At 47.7% G+C, this 10,171-nt stretch overlaps 1 protein-coding gene across 1 annotated transcript in view; it reads right to left on the bottom strand.

The window, feature by feature from the left end:
- ttll7 (tubulin tyrosine ligase-like family, member 7) overlaps positions 1-10,171 on the bottom strand; it is a gene marked incomplete at both ends in the record, with an annotated part of 162,172 nt that overhangs the window by 120,498 nt on the left and 31,503 nt on the right. The window contains 1 exon segment of the mRNA XM_084308467.1: positions 7,094-7,258. Within this exon segment, the coding sequence (XP_084164593.1) occupies positions 7,094-7,258 (165 nt within the window).

Below are 10,171 nucleotides of genomic sequence, written 5' to 3'. Positions count from 1 at the left end.
CTGCACCTTATTTGGATACTGTGATACTGTGAATAATGAATAATGTATATTTCAGTTAGTTTAGGAGAGGAGAGGAGAGGAGAGGAGAGAGAAGAGAGGAGAGGGGTCAACAGTAACCAAACTGAACAGAAACGAGGCTAAAGATTTAAATAATTGGCTACAAACCAGTCAGAAAGCAAAAGGAAACGACTTGTTCAATGCAGAGACAGGAATGAGGGAACGAGGAAATAGATGACAGAGGTGCTGGTGGTCGGAGGGCTCGACAGACCATAATAAACAACAGGGGTTTCTGAAGCGAGCGAATGCTGCTAGCATGAGTATCAAACACAGAGAGCACTGAGAGATGGGGTGGGGGTTGACATAGAGAGAAACCGATGCGCCATGGCTGGGGAGGGATGGAGAGAGAGGAAGAGAGATAAAGAGAGAGAAAGGAGGGATGGAGAGAGGAAATAGATTAAGAGAGAAAGGATGGATGGATAGAGGAAGAGAGATTAAGAGAGAGAGAAAGGCGGGATGGAGAGAGATATAGAGGAAGACAAAGAGAAAAAAGAGAGGGATATAGAAAGAGAAAACAAAATAGTGAGAAGAGATTAATGGAAAGAAAGAGAGAGGAGAGAGACGGAGGGAGAGAGAGAGAGAGAGAGAAGAGAGAGAGAGAGAGAGAGAGAGAAGAGAGAGAGAGAGACTGAAAGAGAAGAACAAAGGACTGCACAAAGAAAGACTGAGTCCAGGGATACATGGAATTAACCCTTGCACTACCACACTCCAGAAGGTTAACCCTTTCAGTACCACACTGCAAAGGGTTAACCTCCCACTACCACAACAGAAGGTTAACCCTTTCACTACCACACTACAGGTTAACTCTTTCACTACCGCACTAGTAACCGTAGTGTGGTAGTGCAAGGGTTAACCTTATATAGTGTGGTGAAAGCGTTAATGTAACAAAGAGATGGCACATACTGCCTGAGCATGAAAGAGGAAGATGGCATCAAACACACAGGATGAATGAAAATAAACCAGTGGATGAGACAAGACAGACAGACAGACCAGAGAGAGAGAGAGAGAGAGAGAGAGAGAGAGAGAGAGAGAGAGAGAGAGAGAGAGAGAGAGAGAGAGAGAGAGAGAGAGAGAGAGAGAGAGAGGCTGAAAGAGAAGAACAAAGGACTGCACAAAGAAAGACTGAGTCCAGGGGAATGAATGGAATTAACACTTGCCACTACCACACTACAGAAGGTTAACCCTTTCACTACCACATATTAACACTTTCACTACCACATATTAACACTTTCACTACCACACTATAGAAGGTTAACTCTTTCACTACCACACTGCAAAGGGTTAACCTTCCACTATCACACTACAGAAGGTTAACCTTTCACTATGACACTACAAAGAGTTAACACTTTCACTACCACACTACAGAAGGTTAACCATTTCACTACCACGCTACAGGTTAACTCTTTCACTACCGCACTAGTAACCGTAGTGTGGTAGTGCAAGGGTTAACCTTATATAGTGTGGTAGTTAAAGTGTTCACCCTTTGTAGTGTGGTAGTGAAAGCGTTTATGTAACAAAGAGATGGCACATACTGCCTGAGCATGAAAGAGGAAGATGGCATCAAACACACAGGATGAATGAAAATAAACCAGCGGATGAGACAAGACAGACAGACAGAGAGAGAGAGAGAGAGAGAGAGAGAGAGAGAGAGAGAGAGAGAGAGAAGAGAGAGAGAGAGAGAGAGAGAGAGAGAGAGAGAGAGAGAGAGAGAGAGAGAGAGAGAGAGAGAGAGAGAGAGAGAGAGAGAGAGAGAGAGAGAGAGAGAGAGAGAGAGAAGAGAGAGAGAGAGAGAGAGAGAGAGAGAGAGAGAGAGAAGGATGTGGAAGAGGCTCTTCCAGGAATGTTTCCTGGCGTTTGGCTGGGGCTTCTTCCTGGAGCCAAACACAAAGGGCTCTGGAGTTGGTTTGATTCCTGTCATAACAACAAGACATCAAAACCTTGGCCTGGGCTTAAACATGTAGATTGTACCGAGTAGGTGGTTTTCTGTGGGTTGTATGTGTGTGTGTGCATGTGTGTGTGTGTGTGTGTGTGTGCGCGTGTGCATGTGCGCATCCAGGCACCAGCAGATGTGTGAAACATCCATTCCCTGGTTTCTATATTAGAATTTCCAAGAAATGTGGATTTCATTAAGAAACGTGAGTTTTGAATCCGCTTATTGAATCCTAATTATGGTGTATTTCTGTCACGCTCCCGATACAAGTGAACTGCATTGGGCTTTTAAAAAAAATGGAACCAAGTCTCTAAAAGTTGCACTGGAGTTGCGAGGCCCCGTTGCTCAGCACACAAAGAAAATATATAACACAGCAAAACGCAACACCTGCAGCAAAGAGCATTCCGTGCAAAGCGAGGAAGCGCCTCTGATATGAGGAAACGATTGCTTCATCACTCCCGCTTTCTCCCGCCCCCAGACACAGCTAGTGTTAGCAATATATTGTTTCACACTCTGGTACGACAACATACTGACGGCTGACATTTGTCTTTCATGTAGCAGGTACCGGTAGACGAACGATAGCAATCCTCGGATGGGAGTTCACAGAGCACCCTGCCAACCTCCAGTTAATCCCCAGTCGTCTCCTTAATTTAGGTACGAATGCAAAATGCGTTATTGATATCCCGTTATCCACTAACCTGACCCGCCAGCTGCTCCGATACACAGAACCATCTGGAAAGTCGTCCTTTGAAACTGTTTGGATGAGGGTTGGCATTTGAAAAGAAATACGGGTAATATAACGATAAAAATGTATGCCCATCCCTAGTTCACATGTGTGCCGTGTGTGTGTCTATGTGTGTCTATGCGTGTCTACACGTACGTGTGTGTGTGTGTGCGTGCGTGCGTGCGTGCGTGCGTGCGTGTGTGTGTGTGTGTGTGTGTGTGTGTGTGTGTGTGTGTGTGTGTGTGTGTGTGTGTGTGTGTGTGTGTGTGTGTGTGTGTGTGTGTGTGTGTGTGTGTGTGTGTGTGTGTGTGTGCGCGCGCGTGCGTGCATCTAGGCCGTGTCTATACTTCCCGCAAGCAAGTTGTCCTTTTGCGCGATCTGATTGGCCACTGACGTTTCTGGTCATGTGACATGTGCGCCAATCGTGGACGGCAAGTTCTGCCACCGGTTAAGCTCAGGCGCTCTTTCGAAGTTGGTTAAGGGTAGAGTTTGTCTTAGAGCAGGCCGATATAGAACACCAGCCCTGATTCCAAACTCTAACCTTAACCAACTTCGAAAGAGTCGCCTAAGCTTAACCAGTGATAAAATAGGCGTTAGTCAGTTTGCAGGCTGTTAGACCCGGAAATAGGGGCAGAACATGCCGTCCCACGATTGGCGCACATGTCACATGACCAAAACGTCAGTGGCCAATCAGAGCAACGCGGAAGGACAACTTGCTTGTGGGAAGTATAGACGCATCTAGGCCCCAGCGAGTGAGAGCAACCATTGCTTACTACCACCGCCACCCACAAGCTAGGCCATATGCTTGACTTAGTTTACTTTTAACCCATGATTTCTCAGTGTCAAATATGAATATTGATGAAATGCATGCTCCTCTGATCACTATGCTGTAATGTTCACCTCCTCTCTCTCCCCCCAGCCAAATCCCCCCTCCCCTGGGTGTCCCTCCCGCAGCATTAACCCCTTGACAACCAGTACGTTTTCCTCCGCCTTCCTAGCTGCCCCTAACATCTGTACTATTGAAGCCTCTCCCTACAACCACCTTAACATAGATGAACTCACATCCCTGTTTAATTCCACCTGCCTCTCCATTCTGGACTCAGTAGCCCCCTTAGACTAAAAAAACAAGTCTAAAGGCCAGCCATGGCTAAATGACGCCACCAGAGCCCAGAGGAGAGAGTACAGGAGAGCAGAGCGTAAGTGGAAAAATGATAGACTCCATGTCTCTCTCGAGATGCTTAGAGACACTCGTATCAGATATCAGTTAGCAGTTAAAGCAGCGAGAGCCGCATACTTCTCAGACCTCATCCGTAACTCTCAAAACCCCAGGACCCTCTTTGCCACCATTTACTCTTTCATCAGCCCCCCTCCCCCTAGAACTAGTCTGGATGTGTCTCCAACCAAATGTGAGGAATTCTTAAAATTCTTCATAAACAAAGTTGAGTTAATCAGAAACAACATCACACCACCTACACGTAGTTTAGATGTCTCGCCGCCCTGTTCATCCACCCTGGCCTGTTTTCAACCCATCACCCTCTCTACTCTCACAGATATTGTCTCAGCCATGAACCAACCACCTCCCCCTTGACATAGTTCCCTCTGTTCTTCTCAAAGAAGTATTTCCCACAACTGGCCCCAGCATCCTCTCTATCATAAACACCTCCCTAGCCACTGGTACCGTTCCAACCTGCTTCAAACATGCAGTGGTCCAGCCCCTTCTGAAAAAACCCAACCTAGACTCCACCCAGCTCAATAACTACAGGCCAATCTCCAAGCTCCCATTCCTATCAAAGGTCCTTGAAAAGGCTATTCTCTCTTAGCTGTCTCCCTACCTGCACTTGAATAACATCCTGGACACATTTCAGTCAGGTTTCAGAGCCAACCACAGCACAGAATCTGCCCTGCTTAAGGTCACCAATGACCTGCTCCTCACTACCGACAACCGGGACTGTGCTGTCCTTATACTCTTAGACCTCAGTGCAGCTTTCGATACAATAGACCATGTTATCCTCATCGACCGTCTCCACCAGGCAGTTGGTGTCAGTGGCACAGCCCTATCATGGTTCACCTCCTACCTCAGTGATAGAAGTTTCTCCGTTAATATCGGAAACGGCTCCTCCCCCTCTGCCTCTCTCTCTTGCGGGGTTCCACAAGGCTCCGTCCTTGGCCCTATCCTATTCTCCCTATACATGCTGCCACTTGGTCTGATCATTAAAAAACACAACATCTCTTTCCATTTTTATGCTGACGACACTCAGGTCTATCTCCCCATGAAACCCAACAATACAAACAATCTTGACAGTCTTCGTTCCTGCCTAGACGACATCAAATGCTGGATGGCACACAATTTTCTACAGCGCAATCAGTCAAAGTGTGAAATCCTCCTTTTTGGCCCTCCGAACCAAACCAGTGTCATTGCCAGCAGCCTGGGTAATCTGTCTCCCCTAGTCAAGCCCTTTGTAAAAAAAACCTGGGTGTGCTCTTTGACCCTGAGTTTTCCTTCAATAGGCAGGTAAACTCGGTGGTGAAGGGGTGCTTTTTCCAGCTCTGGTCCATAGCCAAGATCAAGGCCATTCTCTCCCCCTCAGACATGGAAAGAGTAATTCACGCCTTCATATCCTCACGCTTAAGACTACTGTAACTCCCTGTACCTGGGGCTAAATAAATCCACCATAGCCCGTCTACAACTCCCCCAAAACGCTGCCGCTAGACTGCTCACAGGTACCCGGAAGAGAGCCCACATCACCCCTGTACTTGCCTCCCTCCACTGGCTCCCGGTGCGCTTTAGAATAGACTTCAAGGTCCTTTTATTGGTTTATAAAGCCCTAAATGGTAAGGCCCCTGCTTACCTAGCAGACCTCCTCACCCCCTATACCTCCCCCTCTGTTTTTCCTTTGTCTATCCGTTGATTTTATTGAATTCTTTCAGTTTATTTTATACTTTTCTTTGTACTTAGCTTAGCTATGTGAAGCACTTTGGTTGACAAGCGTCATGTTTAAACGTGCTATATAAATAAATTTGATTGATTGATTGATTGATTGTGCATTTTGTCATAATACTGATACTGAATCTGAAAACCAAACCGTCTCCCCGCGCCGTCCCGCTAAATTCTGTCCGGCTACACTCTGTCCCACTACATTCTGTCCCGCTACATTCTGTCCCGCTACATTCTGTCCCACTACATTCTGTCTCACTACATTCTGTCTCACTACATTCTGTCCTGCTCCATTCTGTCCTGCTCCATTCTGTCCCACTACATTCTGTCCCACTACATTCTGTCCCACTACATTCTGTCCCGCTACATTCTGTCCCGCTACATTCTGTCCCACTACATTCTGTCCCACTACATTCTGTCCCACTACATTCTGTCTCACTACATTCTGTCCCGCTACATTCTGTCCTGCTCCATTCTGTCCCACTACATTCTGTCCCACTACATTCTGTCCTGCTCCATTCTGTCCTGCTCCATTCTGTCCCACTACATTCTGTCCTGCTCCATTCTGTCCTGCTCCATTCTGTCCCACTACATTCTGTCCCGCTACATTCTGTCCCACTACATTCTGTCCTGCTCCATTCTGTCCCGCTCCATTCTGTCCTGCTCCATTCTGTCCTGCTCCATTCTGTCCCACTACATTCTGTCCTGCTCCATTCTGTCCCACTACATTCTGTCCCGCTCCATTCTGTCCTGCTCCATTCTGTCCCACTACATTCTGTCCTGCTCCATTCTGTCCCACTACATTCTGTCCCGCTACATTCTGTCCTGCTCCATTCTGTCCTGCTCCATTCTGTCCCACTACATTCTGTCCCGCTACATTCTGTCCTGCTCCATTCTGTCCCGCTCCATTCTGTCCTGCTACATTCTGTCCTGCTACATTCTGTCCCACTACATTCTGTCCTGCTCCATTCTGTCCCACTACATTCTGTCCCGCTACATTCTGTTCTGCTCCATTCTGTCCTGCTCCATTCTGTCCCACTACATTCTGTCCCGCTACATTCTGTCCTGCTCCATTCTGTCCCGTACATTCTGTCCTGCTCCATTCTGTCCCGCTACATTCTGTTCCGCTACATTCTGTCCTGCTCCATTCTGTCCCACTACATTCTGTCCCGCTACATTCTGTCCTGCTCCATTCTGTCCTGCTCCATTCTGTCCTGCTCCATTCTGTCCTGCTCCATTCTGTTCCACTCCATTCTGTCCCACTACATTCTGTCCCGCTCCATTCTGTCCCACTACATTCTGTCCCACTACGTTCTGTCCCACTACATTCTGTCCCACTACATTCTGTCCCGCTCCATTCTGTCCCGCTACATTCTGTCCCACTACATTCTGTCCCGCTCCATTCTGTCCCGCTACATTCTGTCCCACTACATTCTGTCCCACTCACCGAGATGTCTCCCCAGAACTTGGCCACGTCATGGTGGTGGATGCGGAGGAACTCGGTGAACCAGCCGATGGAGCGCTTGCTGCCCTTGTCCGCCGTCTCGTCTCGCTCAAAGTTCTCGTTGTGCTTGTTGACAGAGTAGTTGGTCAGGTGCATGTAGAGCTGACTCTGTGGAGGACACACCAGGGTTCACATGTTAGACATCAATACGGCTCTCTCTCTCTCTCAGGACTCAACAGTAGCAAACACCACGCTGCAAGAAATACCCCCCCCCCCCCCCCCCCCCATCTGAAACACATATTCTTTTAGCTTACGGTGAACCTTAAGATCCTGCTTTCAGAGAACAAAGTGTAAACAAATCTGCCAGCGGGGGGAGAACCCACCTGAGGTTCTTTCAGGAAAAAAGTATCACCATTGGCAGATATTTATTTATTTATTTAATATTAGCCCGATTTTGACCAGGTTTTGAAGAGCATTATTTTTCTAACTCCAACCAACAAGCAAAAGAAAAATAATAAAAAAAAAATACATTCTTTCCTGTGGGTGAGTTTTTTATTGTTCTTTTTAACACCATCCCTCACGCAGCCAGACAATAGATCCTTGTCTTTAGCCCACAAGGTAATAATGCTGTGACCGCGGGCAGCTCTATACCCTGGTGTCTGTCTGGAAGTCACTCTCTGTGGGACCCCTCATCCGTCTCCATGGCATGAGTCACTCCATCATAATATCACACCGCGTGTAAGACAATACGCACCCATGTCACAGGGGGGGTGGGCGGGAAGCGTATGTGTGTTGTAGTGTGTATGTGTGTGTATGTGTGTGTGTGTGTGTGTGTGTGTGCACATCCAGTAAATGAATATAACGCAAAATGTGAGATATGGGATCTTGTGTGTATACAGTAAATGAAAATTATGCAAAATGAGATAGGAGATCTTTTCAGTGTAGTCTTCTCTGTGTGTGTGTGTGTGTGTGTGTGTGTGTGTGTGTGTGTGTGTGTGTGTGTGTGTGTGTGTGTGTGTGTGTGTGTGTGTGTGTGTGTGTGTGTGTGTGTGTGTGTGTGTGTGTGTGTGTGTGTGTGTGTGTGTGTGTGTGTGTGTGTGTGTGTGTGTGTGTGTGTGTGTGTGTGTGTGTGTGTGTGTGTGTGTGTGTGTGTACATCCAAGAGCACTAACGGACTATGAGGTGGACGACCTGCAGGCAGATATCACAGGCTTGATATTGCACCAGACATGTGGCGTGCCTGCTGTGTGTATGCTCAGGTGTGTGTGCATAACACATTCATACAATACTTTGTGTGTGTGTGTGTGTGTGTGTGTGTGTGTGTGTGTGTGTGTGTGTGTGTGTGTGTGTGTGTGTGTGTGTGTGTGTGTGTGTGTGTGTGTGTGTGTGTGTGTGTGTGTGTGTGTGTGTGTGTGTGTGTGTGTGTGTGCGTGCGTGCGTGCGTGCGTGCGTGCGTGCGTGCGTGCGTGCGCGTATACGTGGAAATGCTAACTGGATTAGCCTTGTGGCAGGCGGATGCATTCGGGCAATGTTTGTGTAAGTGTTTGTGTGTGAGTGTGTGTGTGTGTGTGTGTGCAGTTAGATTATTTATATATCTGTGCACGCCAGTGTGTGCATGGGAGTGTGTGTTTGTGTACATGGTTGAGTGAGTGTGGTGTGCTTCTGTTTTGTATCTGTATGTGCTTTAGGCCTGAGTGTGAGTAGGAGTATGTATGTGTGTATATACTGTCTATGTGTCTGTGTGTGTATATATATGTGTATATAGGCAGGGGAACTATGTGAGAATGCTATTCATCGACTACAGCTCGGCATTCAATACCATAGTCCCCTCCATACTCATAGCCAAGCTCAGGGACCTGGGCTTGGGCTATGACCTCTGCCAGTGGGTCTTGGACTTCCTGACTGGCAGACCCCAGGTGGTGAGAGCAGGCAACTGCACCTCCTCATCCATCACCCTCAACATAGGGGCCCCCCAGGGCTGTGTTCTGAGTCCCCTCCTCTACTCCCTGTACACACACGACTGTGTGGCTCAGCGGAGTAGCAATACAATCATCAAATTTGCTGACGACACAGTGGTGGTGGGCCTGATCTCTGCCAACGACGAGAGGGCCTACCTGGAAGAGGTCAAGGTCCTGGCGGGATGGTGCCAGGAAAACAGCCTCTCCCTGAACGTCAGCAAAACAAAGGAGATGATTGTGGACTTCAGGAGGTCGGGGGTCAAGGACTACAGCCCCCTCAGCATCGACGGGGCACCGGTTGAGAGAGTCAACAGCTTTAAGTACCTCGGAGCCTACATATCCGAGGACTTGACATGGACCACACACATTGACAGTGTTGTGAAGAAGGCACGACAACGCCTCTACTTCCTCAGGCGCCTAAGGAAGTTCCAAGTCAGTCAGAAGATCCTTAAGAACTTCTACTCATGTACAATAGAGAGCATCTTGACCGGCAACATCACCTCCTGGTTTGGGAATAGCACTGCACAAGACCGAAGCAGACTACAAAGAGTGACACGTTCAGCCGAACGCACAATTGGAGGGGGGCTCCCCACCCTCCAGAACATTTACAACAAGCGTTGCAAGGGCAAGGCTAAGAGAATCATTAAAGACTCCAGTCACCCGAACAACTGCCTCTTTGAACTGCTGCGGTCAGGCAAGCGATACCGGAGTCTCAAGGCGAGCACAGAAAGACTCAGAAGAAGCTTCTATCCCCAGGCCATCAGGCTGCTAAACGAACAATGAATGAACACTACACAACAACAACCACCAAACGCACATAGCACACACATCCACACGCACACACTCACTTTAAACAAACACACTGTAGCACCCACTCCACACACTTTATAGCACACACCCACTTTAAACAAACACACTGTAGCACCCACTCCCCACACTTTATATTTATTGATGAAGGATTGCACTACAACTCGTACACCTTACTGTAAATTGTACCTAAAATTGTACCTCATCCCATTTCTGCTTTGCACTAGATAGTACTGTACATTAGTACACTGCATAGTATTGTATATTATATGGTAACTCAGAACATTGTACATATGTCTATACCGAACACTGTGACC

Source organism: Notolepis coatsorum, assembly GCF_963971535.1.
Source record: "Notolepis coatsorum genome assembly, chromosome: 2".
In the NCBI taxonomy this organism is placed as follows: domain Eukaryota; kingdom Metazoa; phylum Chordata; class Actinopteri; order Aulopiformes; family Paralepididae; genus Notolepis; species Notolepis coatsorum.
Note: the sequence above shows the minus strand (reverse complement) of the source record. Positions and strands in the feature narration are given on the sequence as shown.